This window comes from Artibeus jamaicensis, unplaced genomic scaffold, assembly GCF_021234435.1.
Source record: "Artibeus jamaicensis isolate MK-2021 breed Jamaican fruit bat unplaced genomic scaffold, CSHL_Jam_final scaffold_369, whole genome shotgun sequence".
Taxonomy (NCBI): domain Eukaryota; kingdom Metazoa; phylum Chordata; class Mammalia; order Chiroptera; family Phyllostomidae; genus Artibeus; species Artibeus jamaicensis.
In genome coordinates, this window is record NW_026522042.1 from 34,868,845 (window position 1) to 34,889,810 (window position 20,966).

At 49.6% G+C, this 20,966-nt stretch overlaps 1 protein-coding gene across 4 annotated transcripts in view; it reads right to left on the bottom strand.

Moving 5' to 3' along the window:
- Positions 1-20,966, bottom strand: part of PLEKHG4B (pleckstrin homology and RhoGEF domain containing G4B) — an 83,235-nt gene that overhangs the window by 26,474 nt on the left and 35,795 nt on the right. For all 4 annotated transcript variants that reach the window (XM_053657187.1, XM_053657188.1, XM_037137383.2 and 1 more), the window contains exons 3-6: positions 11,899-13,048; positions 7,726-7,917; positions 7,050-7,173; positions 4,213-4,306 (exon numbers count right to left, since the gene is read on the bottom strand). In XM_053657187.1, the coding sequence (XP_053513162.1) occupies positions 4,213-4,306; positions 7,050-7,173; positions 7,726-7,917; positions 11,899-13,048 (1,560 nt within the window). The remainder of the gene's footprint in view (positions 1-4,212; positions 4,307-7,049; positions 7,174-7,725; positions 7,918-11,898; positions 13,049-20,966) is intronic.

The window sequence follows — 20,966 nt, forward strand, 5'->3', positions numbered from 1 at the left end:
TGTTGAATAAATAAACCATAGAAAGCCCAAAGAAAGAAGCAGTCTTGCTTTCCTATCACACAGCTGTATTCTATCTCTCTCACTCAGTTCAGCTAAACTTTTGAGTTACAATGCATTAAAATTACAGTTTCGCAAAATGTTTTGTTTCTCTATATTCCTATTTGAGTGAATTTTTACTATTAAAGCCTGTTCTATTGCAAAGAAAATTAATATTAATTCTCAGATAAATGAGAACAGAGTCAATGCTTTGTGACAATTACCCATATCAGTGCCTCGCAGTTATGTGCTGTATGTGTTTTGGGGGGGAAAGGGAGGTTAGGAATGAGCAAATTCTTAGGATTTTCTTCACCAAGGGAGAAAAATCATTATTTCCTTTCAAAACGGAAAATTTTTATGGTATTAGAGTTTAATAATTTAATAAACTTAAAGCATGGTTACTTGAGGTAGTAATGAAAAAGTTATGTAGTTTTGCCCGCCTGTGAAAGAATTTACCTACTTTTGTATATTCCTCAAAAATGAAATTGAAAACAAAAATATGAGCCTGGACTCCCAGGTCATATCCACTCTTCTCACATAAACTGCAAACCTTGTAGCTGCCCCCCATCCCGCCCCCAATGCCAGGGCAGTGGCATCGACTGCCATGGCAGTCTGGGTGCCAGTGTTGTGGAGCAGCTACGGTGGGACTGGATTTCTCTCCTAAACCAGCCTGAAGATTCACTTGTGACAACAAGTTAAAGGTCCCAACTTATGCTTTGGAGATGTATGGGTGGAGGGTGACCATCCCACTCTTGGCTCAGTCTCCCCTGTGGCACTTGAGTGGTACAGGATTTAAGGGAAGTCTGAAAATGAAGAAATGCTGGGAAGGGGGTGTTCTTCCAAAGAAAACTGATAAATGGCTCTGGGTGGACTTTGTCCAACCGGCCAGGAAGGCATGCAGACAACTGAAGGGCTCCGGGGCCACAGGCCGGACTGCCTGGGCCTCATGCACCATGGGAACCGCTGTTGCTAAGCTTGTAGACTTCCCATGAAGAGCTCACTCATGTCTGTTTGAGACTAGGGACTTAATGTTCGAGTTTTTATTGGATGCTGAAGGATCAGAAGTCGCAGCAGTCCTCTGGCCTCAGGAAGATCCTGTGCAACAGCATCTTCTTGGCTGTAGGGCCCGCTTTGCTCCTGATTCCACACACACCATGTACCTAACACAGTGCAGCGTGAGAACCCGCAGGTGGCTCATCCTGGTACCTGGATAACTTCTCACAAAACCAGTGCACAGGTCAGGGACCTTGTAGTGGAGATATCATGCCAGCCCCATCCCTGGCACGTGTGTGGTTCTGCCCTCATTCCCACCCAGAATCTGCACCTCACCCCTCAGTACTGGCTCGAGAATCTGCTATCAGAGCTCTCCAAGCCCTTTACGGCCGTGAAAGGTGCCCCAGCACCAACCCTGCCGCCTCAGGGGCCCTGGCCCTGCGCTCAGACGGGAGGGGCGCCACAGGGAGCCCGCAGCTGGAGGACCACCTCCGGGTCGGGGAGGGCGCTCTCCTAGGTCCTGCAGCAAGTCGCTGGGTTTCAAAGCTTCCTCTGAATACACATTTCTCTCTTTTTTAACACTTTATTTATTTATTTTTAGAGAGAGCGGAAGGGAGGGAGAGAAACATCAATGTAGAGTTGCCCCCCCTACTGGGGACCTGGCCTGCAAGCCAGGCATGGGCCCTGGCTGGAAATCAAACCAGCAACCCTGTGGTTTGCAGGCAGGCACTCAACCCACTGAGCCACACCAGCCAGGGCCAAATTTCTTTTTTGATATATATTTTTTATTGTTTATACTATTACAGTTGTTCTAATTTTTCTCCCTTTGAACACAAATTTCAAACCTTCTTCATCACGTTCTCCAGAGCAGCTAATGACAAAAGTGACCAGCATGGACACAATTTACCAATTCTGAATTAAAGGCGATGAATCAGGGTGGCAGGGCACCCAGCAGACGGGGTGACAACAAGGACTGTTTCCCTGACAGGCTCCCAACCACCAGCTGGGGCTGAAGGTGGAGGAAACACAGAGGAAAGGAGGGAAGGGCTGGTCTGGGCTGAGTGAGCACTGCCAGCCCCAGTGAACCCCCTGTGGGGCTCCCAGAGCACTGTCCAGAGAAGGCGGGGGCTGCCTGTGGACAAGGGTAAGTGTTGGGGGCTGGGTCCCCATGAGGGGGAGTCAGGCCAGGACCCTCCAGAGGAGCTTCCGTGGGTGGGGCCATGAGCAGCTGTCCGCTTTGGCCTCTGAGGTTCATAAAAGGCTTCCATGAGGGCACTAGAATCTGAGTGTCTGAAACCCGTGTGGGTCACGGATGCACCTGGTGCCGCCGGACACCCAGCCGGGACTCCGGTGCAGCACGCGGGTCTGGTAGCTCCCACAGGGCTTTCATTATTACACAGAGCTTTCCCAAGAAGCTACAGGAAGCAAATGAAAGGATTTCTAGGAATTTGATGAAAACTCCTGGTTACGTTTTTCAAAATCTTTAACCAACAGTGACATTTTAGTTTGGTTTTGGAGGCAAAAACAAAGTTGCTTTTCTGTCAAGTTGCTATTTTTATGGGTGTTGGCCTGACGTTATTACCTGAGGCACACCTGCTTCAGCCCCCGACTTTAGAGAAGTGCATTCCTGAGACAGAACAAATGCTGCCTTCTCGTCCAGTTGGATTCCAGCCAATCGGGATGTTCAGATTAACAATCTTTTAGCAAAATCAAAGAACTTGGAGAAAATCTTAGAGTTGCCAACACTTTAATCCTTCAGCAGAACTTCCCTCAAAATCTTTCTGAAAAGTAGTCATTTACCTATTTTCTTAGAAAATCTTACGTGGCAATTTCTCAGTCTTTACTGTTATATACAATAAAATTGCATGTAATTAAGGAAGACCAGAATCTCGAAGGAATTTCCATGCCTTGAGCAGAATATGAACACAAAGCTGGATGCCATCCAGCTTTGAGCCCAATGCTGACTTTTGAGCCCAATGTCAGGGAATCTGAACAAGTAGGAGAATATGTGCTTCTGCAATGTCTTACAGAAAGTGGACCTGGGCGCGTCAGACTGCTGCCGTGACGGACAAGCTGGTGCGGGCTTTAAAGGCAGGCGATGTGAACCCGTCTTGGCGAAAAGCTAAGACTGAGCATGCACATCCCTCTGCAATGCAGGTGTCACCCACGAGGTTTGCGCTGAGGTTGCTTTCAGTGGTGCCGGGTGGCCAGGGGCCTCGTTTCCTTTCCCAGAATCTGCTCTCTGGCTTTGACCGCTGTGCCAGGCCGGGAGCAGCACCACCATTTGGGTGCCCTAACCAGGGACACCCCTGCTCCTGCTAACTCATTCACCCTACTTCCTGGCCTCGGCTCCAGGCCTCATGTCTCCTGCCTGGATGTTTCCATAATCTCCCCAGTCCCTCTGGCCTGGTCTCCGCAGCCTGGCCTCAGCATCTACTTTCAGACATGCCACAACCTCTGCCTTTCTTGGAAAGAACTTCCAGTTGGCGTCCCTAAACTTAGGGACAGTGACCTGTTCTGTCTCTGCTAAAGAGACAGATTTTAGCTGAGGGAGTAGCTGAGGCAGCTGAAGAAACTTCCAGGGGCCTCTGACCTCAGACCCCAGGACAGCACTTGGCACATGAGGGCCTTTTGTACACAGGTCTGAAGGACACTGAAATTCTCAGGCCTCATCTGGCCCTGGGTTCCTGGAACAACCCAGTGGTACCTTTATCCCTGCTCCAGGGATTCAAATTTCCTCTGCACTTTACTCATGAACCAAAATGCAGGATGGGGTCTCCCTGAAGGGGACCACGAATCTCCTGAACAAATGCCCTTGAACCCATTCAAGGCCTCTCAGAAGTGCTGGCACCCAAGGTCCAGGGTCCTCATCCTCACAGTGAGCAGAGGCTGCCCCTCCACTCCTCCATCCCTGTCTGGTAGGGTGACGTGTGTACCTCTGCACCCGATTCAGTCAGATGTTTGATATGGGCATGTGAGGAAGGGAAGGGGATGTTGCCACTCCTGCCAAGACAGAACATGGCATCAGAACATCTGCACAGGTGGATCCTGCTGGCTCTGCTGCTAAGGCCTGCAGTGATGACCTGGTGATGGGCTGGATGCCTTTCCCAACAGGGCTCTGTGCTCATGGCCCACACAGCCCTGAGACGCTCAGACATGAGTTCAGGAGTGACCCCAACTTACCTGCAGAGCTGCCAGGGCCTGGGAGAGGGCAGGAGCGGCTGGACTCTTGCGTGCGTCCACCAGGATGACCAGCCCCAGGTCTCGCACCTCCTTCCTGGAGACAGAAAGACATATGGTGTTAACCACTGCAGGTTGAATCTCTTTCAGGATGAGTTTCTCTATCTCTCAATGAGACCTCCTCACCCAGACCCTCCTGTGATTAGAACTGAGGAGTCCTGACTTTACCAAACATCAACCTTCTTAGGAATCAAGTTGCTTATCAGTCAGAAGCAGGCAGTCAGGTCTCATTGTGATGGACCGGTCATGTCCAGTGGCGTCTGCAGGCAAGGGGAGCTGCCGAAGCCTCGGGGCTATCTTCCTGCCACCACTGTGGCTTCTCCATCTGCTGCACACTGAGGTCAGTGTGGTCTCTGGCCAAGGGGCACCTGCTCCCTTTACACTGTCTTTTGTCCTCACTCTCCTGCATCTGTCAGTGCCAGCTTCTGACCAGAAAGTGACCAACTGTCCCGGGGCTGCATGTGCTCTTCCTTCTACCTAGAGAGCCTTCTCTTCTTGTCTGCACTCACCCTCCCCCTAGACATAGACAGGTCGGGGAGGCCCCTTTCCTGGCTGGGAATGCAGCTCCTTCCCAGCACTGTGGACTTGCCTTATGCTGGGAGCTGTGGTAAATGGGGTTCCCGTGCATGTCTCCTTGAGGGCAGGAACCACGTCCTCTTCCCTTTTGTATTCCCAGAGAAGTGTGGGATGGATGCATGGATTTTTGGATTCCTTCACTGCACAGGTTGGATGAATGACAACCAACATCCTTTCTAGTTTTAAGGTTTTGTGTATGTTTTGAGTTTGATGGTAGTGATTTACAAGGTGCACCCAGAGAACATGTGGCTCCTTGTAGCACACTTGCAGTAACCACTAACCAGACTGCTAGGTGCTCTTCCTAATAACGCTGACATCTCAGGCACCTCATTCAGAGAGCGGAAGGCATGCGTCACATCCCATGATGGGGCGTGGATTTCAGCTTTTCAAGGTGCAATTCTCTACCAGGCTGCTAACAAAATCACAACGCTTGCAGGGAGATAAGCAGCCAAACCCCCGGGCCCCAAGATGGCTTTGTCCCAAGTGCTTTAGGAATGGTCCTCAACAGAGGCTTTCTCCGAGAGCGCCATGAGCTGGGGGAGGCACCTTCCTTGGTGAGTGGCGTTGGCTGTCTGAAGTTGCTGTGGCAAGGCAGAAAAAACAGGGGGCTGAATTTCCAGGTTCAAGTGCTGGCCCTGCCGACCCCATAAGTACCCTCAACCTTGACTCACAGACATTCATTGCAAAATGAAGAACGCAGCACTGCTCACCAGCTGCATGAGGCTGAGGATGCCGAGGGCGAACACTCCAAAAGTGCACAGCTCTTCAGCTCCCCACTGCAGCCCCCATTAAAGGAGCCTTTGTTAACAGATGACGTCCTTTCCCTGAGGCTTACAAGGTATAAACGAATGTGCTGAGGGACAAATTTACAATCCCAGCCTTCCCCAAAGGCAGCACCACTAGTCCCCTGCAGATAACTGGGGAATCTGTTCTGTACAAAGGTGTATCAGGGCGAGTATTTTAACTCTTTTCTTCTGCCTGGGTGTTCCCACACTGATCCTACCTATGTCGTTTCAGAAGAAATTAAATTAGAAAGTTGATGCACCACAAAGAACATGAGGCCCCACGTGATGATGCATCATGTGACCATGTGCTACATAGCAGGTGCTCACACGAGCTCACATGTGTATCACATGGCAGCATGTTTTCACATGAGATCACATCACATGACGGATGCTATGTAACTGCTATGCTGTGATGTGATGTGATGTGATGTGATGTGATGTGGTGAAAGATGATGGATGCTCTGGACGTCAGCGCAGGTACCTGAGGGAGTTACTTCCAACCCTCTTACATGCCTCAGAGAGCTGTCACCTCCCCATTTCATGCTGAGGTGCACTGTGCACCCAGCCAGTAAACTCACAGCCAGCATCTGGAGTTAGGCCATGTGTCCTTATTATGACTGAGCTCATCCTCCTTTGGGGGGTGCTTCTGCCAACACCATGCGGGGGATCTTGGTCTGGAGGCCATGGGACAATCCAAAGCATGTTTGCATCTGATGAGATCAAGGGGCCCTAAATAACATGCATGCTTTAACCATCCTGGACTCCAGCTCTCCCGTCCCTGTCCTTGGTCCACAGAGAGACCAACATTCACAGCCCAAGGAAAGGTCCCAGGCAGACCTGCTCCATAACCATATCCTTACGCAGGATCCAGGAGACCTGCTCTTCTGAGAATTCCGTCAGGAGATTGCATCTCTTGAGGAGCTGGCACGCTTTTGTTCTAGCACACAGCATTGCCCGGCTGCTTCCTAGTACCAGATTCTACTCATTTGAATGATTTCTTCACTCATTTATTCTAAATATTATCTTTATATTAGTTCGTGTCTTTATCCAAGGCCAATTCAAATATGTTTTAGAAAGAGGTGGAGTATAAACCATGTAAATAAAGAATGCTTAGAGCAAGTACTGAACAATGCAGAGCAATGCCAAGTTCAGGGCTCGAGTGTGTGGCAGAGCCTCGGTTCAGAGGGGAGAGGGCAGGGTGAGCAGAGGGCAGCGCTGTGTGCTGGAGGGGAGAAGTGGGAGGTGGGGCTGAGCGCAGAGAGGAGCCAGACAGCAGGAGTCTGAGAGGCAGGTAGGGGTGTGCTGCCCATGTCACGAGAGTCCGGGAAGCTATAGATGAAAACTCTCACAGGAAGACACGTGTTCACATGAGTGTATTCCCAAAGAGGCCTGAAAGGTGGAAACCTGGCTCAGTCCTACCTGGGGATGCCATGGAGGTACTTCAGCAGGCGGGTCAGCTCAGCGCTGGACATGTGTTGGCTGGACCAGAGTGGACTCCTCGTGCAGACCTGCACCACTGCTCTCCCCTGGCGGTCTCGGGTCCCTGCAGAAATAGAGGGCATTGTGAAAGGGGGAAGCCCCAGTGGGGGAGCATGGCTTCAAGCTTGAGAAATAGTGAGCTAGTGTCTGCAAACTGTTATTGGCTTAGATATGAGATCTGAGAGCACAGGCGAGCCTGGTACTCACCTGGGCAGGTGGAGGCCATGCTGGTCTGAGAGAGTGATGGCCACTGTTATCATCTGAGTGTTTGTGTTCCCCTGAAATCACATGTTCAAACCCTAATGCCTGATCTGATGGAGTCAGGAAATGGGGCCCTTGGGCAGTGCTTAGGTGATGAGGGTGGAACCCTCGCAGATGGGATTAGTGCCCTTCTAAGAAATTCCACAAGGCTCCATGACCCCTTCTACCAGGTGAGGACACAGTGGAAGTGCCGTGTGTGAACCAGGAACAGGCCCTGCCCCGGAACCTGATGACGCTGGCCCCTCAATCCCAGACTTTCGGCCTCCAGAACCGTATGAAATAAATTCGTTTCTACAAGTGGCACTGTGTGTGGCATTTGTTATAGCAGCCTGAAGACTTGGGCAGCCATGCTCACCTGGGAGGCTGATGGCCCCCGACTGCAGCAGCTCTGGGTTGATCTCCAGCACCTGCCTGGGCACCTGGTTGGGCAGGTCTCCTGTGCAGGGGGGCTGCCCTTCACCCTCAGGGCACAGCAGCTCAGCAAGCACCTCTGGGAACTTGCTGGGGTCGTGTCCTCGGAAGCGGCAGCCATCTGCGTCGACACCGGCTGGACAACAGAAAGAGACCTGGTCAAAGACGAAGTATTGCTCTGGTTCGAAGGCAGCTGCTCAGTTTGCCACAAGCACAAGGATAAAGTCGCGAGTGAAAACCGTGGGTTTCCCTGAGAACCTGTCCCATTCCTGGTGGAAATGTAAGTGTGCCATGCCTTCCAGAACAGGTGTGTCCATTCCTAAGAAGTGGGGCATGAACTAACATGCAGAGTTAAATATTTCAGTCGGCCAGGAGTGCTCACTACCTGAAGACCTCGGGGAGAAACGTTCCCTACTGAGTGCTGCCATCCTAATTTACTCTGTAATATGGATTTCCCAAAGAGCATGGTAAAAATATGTCCCCAGGTGGCGAGAGCACCCCAGGGCAGGCATCGTCCTCATGAGAGTGGCAGGGCCCTCGCTCTCCCCCATCCTCACGGAGGGCGTCCCCACGCTTGTGCATCCCCATGGAGGGGGTGGCAGTGGCCCCAGATGGATGCATCCCAAACCCACACATCACTCCACAGGACAGCCACGTCACAGAGCAAACGGACTCAAAACCTCGCCCTGCAATTGCCTAGGGCTTGTGTTGCCCTCTTGGGTGGAGGGACAGGCTTGGTCAGAGATGGCAGGTGAATGTTGGAACCTGAGCTCCAAGGGGCACCGTGAAGCAGCCCAGGCTTAACTTTCCTGTCCCTAAGCCTTGTCCTTAACTTCTTTCAGAGCTAACACTGTACAACTCTGCACGGCTTCCTTATCAGAGCTGGGTCTGAGACGTCCACAGCATTCTTTCCCATATATTAAAAAAGGCTTTATTGAGGTATGTTTTACATGTCATAAAATTCACACACGTCATGTGTGTACAATTCAGGGGTGCTTAGCAACTTTACCGAGTGGTGCAAGCATCAGCATTCATCAGTTTTAGAACATTACAGTAAATATCCTCTCCCACCCCAGCCCGGGCCACCGTTTGTCTGCTTCCTGCCTGTAAATTTCCCTGCCCTGGACCTATCGTACAGACGGGACCAAACACAACTGTGGTCTCTCGTCCGGCTTCTCTCACTCAGAATTGTTTCTGAGGTTCACCTATGACACTGCCGGTGCCACAGTCTCATTCTTTTCCAGGGTGGGTCTCATTCCACAGACTGATGGACGGCATTTTGTCTATCCCTCCACTAGCTGGGGGACTCCAATCGCACAGTATCCCCGAGAGTGAACTTTTTCACGTACGTCCACACGTTTTCTAGGGCACATCACCACCGGCCAAGGGTCAAACCCTGTCGCAGTAGACCCCAAGGTTCCTCTCGCAGACAGTGGGGTGGACATCACATTCATGGAGGACCTTTCTCATCAGACACAGTCGAGTAGGCCATGCACGTAGGCTTTCCTGAATTCAGCCTGCCCCCTGAGAGGGTGCAGTGAGAGGAGGGGACCTAGGGAGGGCCGGGAATAAAACCAGTAGCCATCTGTGGCTAATGAGAAACAGCTACTCAGTTACTACTGGCCGAATGAACAGTGAATGATCGGAGTATGATATCCTTAAAGTAAATTCCGAAATGCCACATTTATAGTTTTGAAATTATGTTAATTTTATGTTTAAAGAGGAGACAAAGCAAAGTCTCAGGAGCTCGAGGAAGCCAGAAGAGGAAGAGTAAGTGGGAGCAGAGGAAGAGAAAGCTGGAACAGAGGAGAGGCAAGCTGGAACAGAGGAGGAGAAAGCTGGAACAGAGGAGGAGAAAGCTGGAACAGAGGAGGAGAAAGCTGGAACAGAGGAGGAGAAAGCTGGAACAGAGGAGGAGAAAGCTGGAACAGAGGGGGAGCATGCTGGAACTGGAGGGACAAGCTGTGCCTGTCACTACAGAAGAGTGAACGTGCTAAATTTCGCTTAACACAGTGTCAGCAGGGGGTTCCAGATGAGGCATTTCCCTGTGTTAATGAACATAAGGAGTCTGGGACCACAGCACAGACTTGACTCCAGCGACAGCAAGGTGTGAAGGGGAAAGCATGTACCAACGATCCATTAGCCGCTGGTTGGGTAATCAGTGTCCTGGCCCTCTGCCCAGACCCTTGGTACTGCTGCCCACATCCTCACAGGTAGAAGTAGCCTCTACTTATTCAGTGTCTTCCTTCTTCCCTGGATGTTAGACACCCCACACAGGTGGGTTCTGGTGCATCAGCGAGGAGTGAGAGGAGGTGGAGTAAGAAGGGAAGGGGCATTGTCCCAGGCAGTAAGCTCCAGCTCCAGGTCTCCCTGACGGCCCCCGGTGCTATCTCACGTGTGGTCTCTGGACACTGAGTACACGAAGCCCACTGGGCCCGAGAGGGACGATTACCTGAGAATACCACATTTCTGAGGCCGAGGCCTTGGATCTTCTTAGATGTGCTACTCTACGCATAAGAGTCAACTGGCCCTATTTCCAGTGGGCAGTGCTGGTTTGTTTAAACTAAACCTACTGCCCTCATGACTGTCAGACACCATCTGGTTGTTGTCAAACGTCTGCGACCCTGTGCCACAACACTGTCAGTGACACAGTGCCCGAACGTCCACAAAAGCGTCCGCACAGCCAGCATTCCTCCGTGGGGAGAAATGTACTGGACCGTATTGTACATGCACATGGGGCTGGGACATAAGCACTGACTCCTACCTGAGGATTTGCTGCAGACATGAGTTTTCAAAGTGTCACCAAGTGTGTGCATGGGATTGTGTGTTTCCTGCCCAACACAAATGGGAACGGAAATGGACAATAAAAGTCAGTTTCGGACCTGGAAACAATGGTCAGGGTGTTATTGCTTGACTTTAACTTTAATTGAATTGCAGAGCAGTGGTAGGATGTTTTCTAAGTGTCAACCCCAGGTAAATAATTACATCGCACAACTCTTTGCAGTAAGTCCAGAGTCTGTGCCATGCTCCCCAAATCCTGTCAGTGTTTCGGGCAGGAGCACCTGGCCTAATTTTGGGGGAGGCCCTGCACAGGTGCGGTGGATAGGCCCGCCCAGAGGAGAGGCCTCGGGGAGCCCTGAGAGGCAGACAAGACTGGAGCCTCCCCATCAGCCAGGTGGGGGGTCCAGGCGAGGAACCTGGAGCAGCCCTCACTCCCACTGCGCATGTGCTGTGTGGGGCTGCTGGCACTTGCCAAACCCGCTCTTTAAGGCCCACAGCACATTCACACTTCATGCTTCTTTCCAAAGATCGTTTTTGTTCTTCACATAACATTTATTTACACAGAATAAGGGAAATGGTTGAATTATTTGACTTAAAAAGTATGTTATCATACTTTCCTTCTTTATGCCCCACACACAATCTGCTAGGTAATCATTTTCCCTCCAGAGCCTGTGGAAAAGTGCTCCAGGAATGGATGCTCAGAAACTTACTGAGGGTGTGTAACTAAACGGCAGAAAGTCACTGACCTGGTGTCATTGCAAATGAATATTAAACTGAATTTATCTATATGAACAATTATTAATACAATATTGGGGTGCATGATGTGCACACCACGAAAGGGTATGTCCACTTCCAGAACATGTGAATGTGACCTGATATGGGGAAGGGTCTTTGCAGATGTGGATTCATTAAGTTTAGGGTAGGCCCTACACCCAACGACAGGTGTCCTCGGACGAGACAGGGCAGGGTGGTTTGAGGCACGGAGAGGCAGGCAGGGAGAAGGCCAGGAGTGCCTGGAGGCCCCAGCAGCTGGAGAGGCTGGACGGACCCTCGCTTAGAGCCTGCGGCACTCTGAGGTCAGGCTTCTGGCCTCCAGACTATGAAAGGACGGGTTTCTATTGTTCTAAGCCACCGTGTCTGCGGTACTTTGTGTAGCAGCCACAGGAAAGGAACACAAGTGAACATTATTTTCAACAGTCAAGATGGATATGGAGACAGGCTTCTACTCAACCAAGTGATCAGACTAAATAGGACAGGGTGGGAGGGGGAGGAGAGGAAGTTCAGGGAGAAAGGGGACCGTGGGGGAAGAAGGGGGGAGGGGAGAGGAGACATTTACCTTTCTCTTTTGTGCAGACAGAAGGCTGGCTGGAGCCCAAGTTTCTGGTCCCCACGGCTTGTCCTCCTAAGAGACCTCCGGGTCCAGCACTGGCTGAATGAGGGGAGGTCTGCTGGACATCGCCTCGGACACTTCTGAGAGACCTGTCCAAGGACTTAGCCCTTCTGGTAAGGGTCCTCCCAGCAGTTCCTGGACAGCTCTCCTGACTCCGGATCCCCTGGGAGTCTCCCTGGGGGCTGGGGGTTTCTTTCTGGGTCAGGCTGGCTGCTGCCCCAGCCCTCTTGCTCTGGGTGCTGGAGGCCTCATCCACAAGGGACTCCTCGGAGCTGGAGCCCAGGGGCATGGGGTTCCGAAGGGCCTCCATGTAGGACTTCCTGAACCAGCGTCTGGTCTCCACACCAGCGAGGACCTCAGGCGGCTGCTTTCTTGGGCTGTCTGAATCCTCAGGAGAGGTAAGGGCCTGAGGGCCATCCTTCTTGTCCACAGGGTCCAGCCTCCCTCCCGGTCCTTCTCGGCTCTCTGTGGACTCCTGTGGGCTGACGCCAGAGCTCCTGGGCAAGGCCATGGGGCTTTCGCACTTGGCTCTTCTTAGGTAAGGAAGGTGGCTGGGTCGGTCGCCGCCAGGATGCCCAGCGCAGTGAGGCAGGGTCAGAGTGTCTCTGGAAGAGGTGCTCCCCGGCAGACAGGGGCTGGCCGTGGCTGGTGTTGGGGTGGGGGCCTCCAAGGCACTGCTGGGAGGCTGCTCAGGCTCGGCGGTAGAACAGCTGGGCAGTACTCTTCCACTGGCGGGTAAAAACACGGGGACTGTGACGTTACTCCATGGGGTGCGGTAGACGGTGGAGCCTGAGGTCAGCAAGCAGTTTTTCAAGAGGACACTGTTGCGTTCCCTGTTCACCTGGTCCAGGAACTCTCCTGTGAAGACACAGCCGTACATGGCCTCAGGCACAGTGACTTCCTCTGAGCCTCGTCCCAGCTGAGAGAGGCATTTTAAGACCAGTCTGGCCGACTGCTTCCCCACTGCTGTGACCTGCAGGTAGAAGTCCCCGGGCCGGAGCCTGACTCCGCGGAGGGACGCCAGCTGCACCACCACCTTCCCGTGGATGCACAGTGGCCAGCCTTCATGGAAGAAGATGAGGCCTGTGTACCTGGCCTGGGACAAGAAAGGGAGGGAGGTTAGCAGCTGGCGTGACCGGTCAGGACCCTTGGTCTCCACCCAGTAGGGAGACTGAGAAGGTAGATGTACCCTCCGCACCCTCTGCACCTCAGAACAGCAAACAAATTAGGGCTGAAAAAGTGTTTCTTTTTGATTCAGTGTAGTCACAACTGCACTTTTACAGCTCCTCCTGGGAGGCTGGGGGAGTGACAGGAAGGGAGGAAGCCACCCCAGGCACAGTCTCCTGCAGCCAGACCCCAGGGGATTCTGCAGGGAGTGACTCCTAGGGACTGTCCCCAGCCGGGGTTCCGCACTCCAGCCTCCTCGGCCCCTGCCCTCGGTCTAACCTCCAGGGACTTCCAGGCACCCATGGGGAGCCCCCTCAAACAGCACAGCTTCTGGAATCACAGGGCGGGGGCACAGTGAGAAAATGTGGCATCTGGGCAGAACCCCAACCACATTGGCAGCAAACTCCCACCTAATGCGACCGGCGGTTTCTACTTTATTGAGTCTGTGACGGTCACAGCCAAGCTGCAGGTTACTAGGAGAGTTCTCAAGCACTCTAAAAAGAATTCCCTACAGAAAAAGTTTCGGCTTCAGGATGGGTGAGACACAAACAGGGGCTGCGTCTTCACAAGGCATGACAGTGTCCGCCGGTCAGGGAACAAGGGGTGGGACGCTGGTATGTCAGAAGCTGCAGCTACACGTTCTAACTTGAAATCACATCCTACAGGACAAGTTGCGTTCCAACATTTTTTGCTTTGCAACTCACACTTCCCCATCCCAATGCCAACTTTACTGCACACACATTATTACAATAACCGAGAATATAAAAAGAAAAAAAACTCCACCCGATATACCTTAACAGAGTTTACTTTTCTTTGTCCTTACCCACATGGGATATAACTTTTCTAAACTGTCATGCAGATATAATTTTGCATGGTTGTCACCCTCTCACAGTTACCACCGTGGTGGTGACAGCTTCACTGTCCCTCCTGTTGTACATCTGCAGTGCTTCAACTGTACGGGAAACAGTACATACCAGGGACATTTTCACAATACAGTTCCTTTTTCCTCTAAATGATCGTTTAAGGACACATTTCTGGAGTTAGTAGTACTGGATCAAAGGTTAGGAATGTCCTTTACAGTGCTTGGCACTGCAGCCCATTTGCCATGAGAGGGGACTGCCACCAGTGCTGTCACCGGGGCAGGCATGCCAGAGTTCAGTTCAGGAACATCGGGCTTTGCGTCGACACGTCATTTTCTTAACTGGTGTGCACAGTGTGCAATATCACTGTTTTAATTTGCATTTATGTGATGAAGAAGTCACCCTTTTTTGATGTATGTTTTCTCTATGTATTTTTTGCCTCAATTGTCTTGTTTTTTGCCTTACGAGTTGCCAGGAATTTAAAAAAAAATTTAACAATCTTCTACACAAACCATTAGCCAATGTTTCTGTAATGTATCTACTGCAACATGTATGCTTCCCAGTTCACTTGCTTTATAGTTTGGTTATGTTCTTTTCCTCTCTACAGAAGGTTCAGTTTTATATAAGATGTATTCCTCGAGTTTTTGGTTAAATCTTTTACTGTCTTAAAACTTAGAACTTGGTATCTTAGCAGAGGTTGTCGTTCACATTTTTTTAATTTAGTTTTCCTAAGAGTTAAGATTGAAAAAGATTTAATATTTCATACGAGGTCTGTCCAGAAGGTACCTGGCCATGTAATATAAAAAATAGAGATGTTTATTGAAGAAGATACAAGATACAAGAAACATCGTACACAGGACAATGATGCCTCAGTCCCCTTCAAAGGAGGCACCTTGGGACCTCACACAGTTCTCCCTATTGCCATCAGCTGCCCCATCGTATTCTCCTGAATTTCATTGAAGGTCTGAAGTCTCTTCCCTTTCAAAGGTGGTTTTAGTTTTGGGGAAAGCCAGAAGTCACAGGGCACCAAATCTGGGCTGTCGAGGGCTGAGTAACCTGGGTGATTTGATGTTTTACCAAAAAAAAAAACCCTGCACAAGATGTGATGCATAAGTAGGAGCGCTGTCATGATGAAGCTGCCAATCACCAGTGACCCATACCTGTGGCCTTCTGAGTCATCTGAATAGTTTCCGTGGAGGAATGTTCAAGCTTAATGCAAAATTTGTTTCAGATTTATTGCTCTATGTGCTCATTTTGAATGCAGTGGCCACACAATACATATGCTCACTCAACAGCATCTACTGCCCCTACTAACCAGTACAAAGAAGTTGTCATTGTTCACGCATGCACATTCCAGTCTACTCTCCTTGGCTACCCAGTTACATCAATGCCACACAAATCATTTTCATTATATTAACAGTGTGAACTTTTTTCAGACAGACCTTGTATACCTGGAGTTTACTTTGAAAATTGTAATTCAAATTTACAGATGTGTTCTTAAGAGTGAAGGTCTCATTAGCTATGTCCCTGCTGACATGAGCTCACTGTGCATGCGCATGTTACAGGAAGGAGGAGCAGATGGTCTGGACAAGGAGCTGAGGCGGACGGCCTTCAAGGAGGGCAGCATAGTGTGGCCTCTGGTGCAGATGCAGCCGGTATTTACTGGACACCTGCTAGGTGCCTTCACACCTGTGGCCATATTTAACTAAAAAGTAAGACTTTGAGCCCTGGCTGGTATGGCTTAGTAGATTAAGTGCTGGACTAAGAAGCAAAGCATCACCAGTTTGATTTCCAATCAGGGCACATGCTGGGTTGTAGGCCAGGTCCCCAAGTGGGAGACTGGGGGACATTCGAGAGGCAAGCACACATTAATGTTTCTCCCTCTCTTTGTCTCTCCCTTCCCCTCTCTCTAAGAATAAATAAAGAAAATCTTAAAAAATTTAAAATAAAAAATAAAAATTAATACTTTGAGATTAAAGAATAAAACAAGCCCAACGCCAATGCCCAGGCCAGCATTGTGGACATTCTGCCTTGTGGACACTTATGGGTTTTACCACATTACTTTCTCTGTGCATTTGTAACGATTGCGATGACATCACAAGTTCCCCGAGCACCTTGATTTCTCATGTGACAAGATTTCATCAGCATGTCCTGACTGCGAGAAACTCTTCCCACAGGTCACTTCGCTGCTGAGTCCCAACTTCCCCCGAACTTGTCTCTGACACATGAAAATCCATGCACTTCTCTGGGCCTGGAGCCCAACTGGGATTTCAGATGCTCTTGTGGAATTGGAGGCCTTTGAGCAGGTCAAAGAGTATGGTTATTCCTGGGTCCCTGGGGTGAGCCAATGCCCACAGGTGTGGGTGGCTGCAGATATGGGCCATGTCTCTGCTGAGTAGTCAGTGACCTCCCCACGCTGGACATGAAGTTGCAGGGCACTGCCCTGCCCCACAGTCGGCAAAGGTGAGATTTACAGCCTGGCAGGTGCCAGAAACCCAACAGCCACCAGGGAGAGAAGTTCAACCTGAGCTGTGGCCTAAAGATGCACAACTGGGGTCAGTGGTTTGAGCCCTAGGAATGACCTTCATTATAGAAAATTCCAGAATCAGAGGGTCCAAAAACAAATGAGGCAATCTCGTTTTGGAGGGCCTGAGCAAGGTCAGGGTGGTGCTTGTGGGTAGACTTTCCCTTGGTGACCCGTGACCGTGCAGCCTTCACACCCCAATCCTGCCGATTGCTCTCCTGGCATGAAAATAGTTTGACTGTCCACACCCTCGGTTTGCTCCCACCATCCAATGGGCCACAGGCAGGAAGCTCCAAGGTGGAGGTGGAGAAAACTGGCCCCCAGCAGCAGGCGCCAGGCTGCCCTGCCAAGGGAAGAGCCAGTCATTCCTGTGATGCAGAGTTTGGCACTCTGGCCACATCGCAGGGTCTATCAGTCTCCAATCCAATGAGAACCTCCCACCGGACACACAGCTCCCAACCCGTGTCTCCCCTGCCCTCCCCCTAATCAGAAAGGCACGGGACACAAAGATCGCCCTGTCTGAGCCACTTCTGTGAGGTCTTGTGAGAGACGCAGGCATTTTCCCATCTTTGTGAGAGACTTGTTTACAACAGTGATAAGAAATTGTTTCAAGCTTTTTAAAATTAAATATTAAGAAATATAAAAGAATGTTTATATGTATAAGATCTAAAATATCATGATACAGAAGTTTAAGGAAAAGAACATCGCCATCATGGTGACTATCCCCTGCACGCCCGCATCCTCTCAAAAGGACAACTTCCCCAAATTTTGTTATTAGTCTCTTCCTTTTCTCGATATTTACCACATATTTGAATCCCTAAACAATAAATCCTTTACTTATGCATGTATCTGAACTTTACAGAAATGGAGTCATATAGTCTGTATTCTTCTTGTTTTTCAATCAACACAAATTCGTCAATACCATTACAGCTGTAGTTGACTCATTTTCTTTGCAAGGTAGAGTTTGCTACGTAGTAATTTGATCTATTCCTATTACTGGTATAACCAACTATCCCCAAATTTAATGGCTTACAAAAATGACTTTATTTTGCTCACAATTTTGTGAGTCAGGAATCAGGGAAGGGCTTGGCTAAGGGGTTTGTTTTGGACCCAGGGTGTGAGCTGGAGGACGCACTGCAAGATGGCTTCCTCACCCCCACGTCTGCACTGTGCGACTCCGAGGTCTTTCTTTGTCTCTCTCCTTTCCTCTCTGTCCCTCCTCCGAAGGGCATCTGATTCTTCAGAGTCTTCTCCATGATATGGGCTTCCTTACAGTACAGCGGGCTCAAGGTAGTCAGGTTTCCCCACAGTGACTGTTCCAGAAGCAAGCATTGCAAACCTCCACCTCCATGACCTTTCTCAGAAACCTTGGGACAACACCTCTGCTACATTTTATTGGTCCACAGTCACCACAGACAGTCTGGACTCAAAAGGATAATAGAGAATGCCGTGACATACTGGGAGGGAGGCCATGGTGAGCACCTGGGAGAAGAACTGTGGGTGGGCATTTGAGCTGCTTCTGTCTGTCTATCCTGTAGACTTTGGTGGCTACAGACACAGCTACAGTGAACGGTCTTGACCATGAATCCTGGAGTACAGACACAACAATGCTTCCTGGGGATAGTCCTAGAAGTGGAATTGGGTTTGGGTACATCAACTTTGCTGGTACCAAACTGTTTTCTAAGGTGGTGGTGCCAATCCGCATTCTTGCCAGTACGTATGTGTGTAATCCTGTCGACCATTCCACACTCTCACTCATTTGGTGTCAGACTTGAACATTTGTGTCAGCCTGGAGGCTGTGAAGTAGTATCTCATGCCTTCAGTTCAAGTCTTTCCATCATTTTCCTTCAGGTTGTTTTTTTCTTATTTGTACATTTCTCCATATGATCTAGAGATGGTCCTTTACTGGTTATGTGTTGCAAATGTTCTATGTTGTTTCCACAGTTTTATAGTTTTGAGGTTTGCATTAGGACTTTGCCCACATGGAATGGATTTTTGTGTATAGTGTGAGGTAGGGTCCAGCTAGTTTTTTGCATGTGGATACCGAGTTGCCTGGTGCCATCCTCCTTCCACTCTTCTGCCTTGTCCCAGAGGCGAGTGTGGGCCAGTGGTCTGTAGGTTCCTGGAGCAGCTGGCTTGGCTCTACCCAGCTCCATTTTCTACTCTGAGTCATGAACCAGAGTCTGGTCGTGTCTGGTCTGAGCATGGGGACGACACCCTGGATGCTCCTCCTGTGCTTAGGCACTGAGCCCTACCACGGATCTCCCCTCCCTCCTGAACCTTCGGCCCTCTCAGCTGTGAGCCTGTGTAGCTCTCCTCCATAAAAGTGCACAGCCTCCCTGATCCCTGTCATTGCCCTCTCTGTAGTCACACTCGCTCTCCTTTCTGCATTCTCCAGCCCTCCTCAGTTCCCTGCAGTCCAACTTCAACCTCCTCGCCCCTAAGGCTATGCCCACCAGGTCCAGGGGAAGCCTTTAGCCTATGTTCCTGTGTTGGACCCCATGGCCTGTGGAAAACAGTACTGATTTCAGAAAATAACACAAATTAATAATTGAAAGCAATGCAGAAACACAAATAGAAACTACCTTTCCATTTCAAATAGAAAAAATAGCTGGGGAAGGGTCTTCCCAGGATCCTCTGTGGCCCCCAAATAGGAGTCGTATCGTTTAAACAGCAGAGATTGGGGGTCGGGCACAGGAGCTCTCCAGGGTATGCCAAGCTCTGCGGCTGCACTGTCCGCTCAGGCATCACCTCATAAATTTTAAAGATCTCTGAGAACGTTCCTTACATCAGTGAGCACACAATTCAAGAAGTAAGTCTGCAACACACCACCCTGAATGCCATGCATGGGGCCTGGTACCCAAGGAAATGCATGTCTCCAGGTTGTGCCACCCCCTCCCTTCCCTGTACATTTCACCTCAGTAAAGAAAGGCATGTCCCCCAGAACACTGAGGGCCCATTCCTGGTGATGCAAATGCCCACCACAGCACAGTATTTGCAACCAGGACATTTTCTTCTGAAGAGCTGACCTGATGGGGAATAAGCAAATGACCATTTACAAGATAGTTACTTGTCTTTGGAATAACCACTGGGTTTTGCTCTGTTAGAAAACACAAGTGGAAGCAAGTTGGAGTCTGGGGTCCTTTGCCCCATCTCCAGGGGTCCACACCTCTACCTGTTAAATCTGTGACAAGACAAACACTGTTCTCAGTATGGATTGGTCCGTCTGCATTAAGTATGCCCATCTCCAGAACTTTTCCATCTCCTCAAACTGCAACTCTACTGATTAAACTGTAACTCCCCATCCCGGTGCCCAGCACCTGGGGACCAACACTCTACCTTCTGCCTCTGTGGGTGTGACTCCTCTAGGGACCTGATATTAAGTGGAATCACACAAGGTTTGTCTTCTTTTTTGACCAGCTCTTGCTGCCCCATTAGAGTCAATCCTGTGTTATTAGAGAACAACATCAATAATACCAATCTCCTGATTAGATGTCTCTGTGGCTTCTGCCTCTCGATGGGACTAATGCGTCAAGAGGCCCAACTTCTCTCTGCTGATGTGGAGGGCTCCAGTGTCTTCCCTGGGCTGTGTGTGCCCAGACTGCTTTGTCTCACAGTGCCTTGGAAGTGGAGCAAGAATTTAAAGACATTAGGGAGGGATTAGGAATGTAGGATTCTTCGGGATGTCCCCCCTCAAAATATCCTGGTCTTTTCCGTTGTTTCACTCATACTTAATGTGGCAGCACTTTTTTTAGTGACTTTTCATGAGTCTTTGCAAAACATTCAACTTCATTTCCTTAGAAAAAGCCATCTCCTTTATTTTTGCCCTAATATTTAATCAGTTTTAGTTTCAATTAAGTTGGGTTTAATTAGCTCTTCTTCTCCTGGCTTCTTAAGGTGGAAATTTGGATAATTAATATTAAACTCCCCCCAAAACTATATATCATACTTTAAACATTGCTTCACTATATATTAAAAATTCAACATGCTGTTTCATTATGATTCAGCTCCAATAATTTCCCCTGATTTCTTTAACCTACATTACTTAGAAATATATTACTTAATTTCCAAATATGTTAGGAGTTTCTAGTTTTGTTGTTGTTATTTGGTTCTGATTTAATACCATTGTGGTGAGAAAAATTATCTGTGTAATTTCTGTCCCTTGAAATTAATTGAAACTTGGCTTTTTAGTGACCTACAGTATGCGATCAATCTTGAAAAGCATGTCACGTGTCTGTGAAGGGCACGTGCATTCTGTGTTGTTAAACATGATGTTCTGTGTATGTCAAATTGGTCACTTTGTTCGTAGTGTTTGTTGGTCAGCTGTTTTATATCCCTATTGATTGTTTTGACTAATTGTTCTATCAATTGCTGAGAGAGGAGTGTGAAAATCTCCATTTGGTGTTGTCATTGGTTTGGCTTTATATGTTTTGAAGCTCTATTATCAGGTATCTTGTTGATAA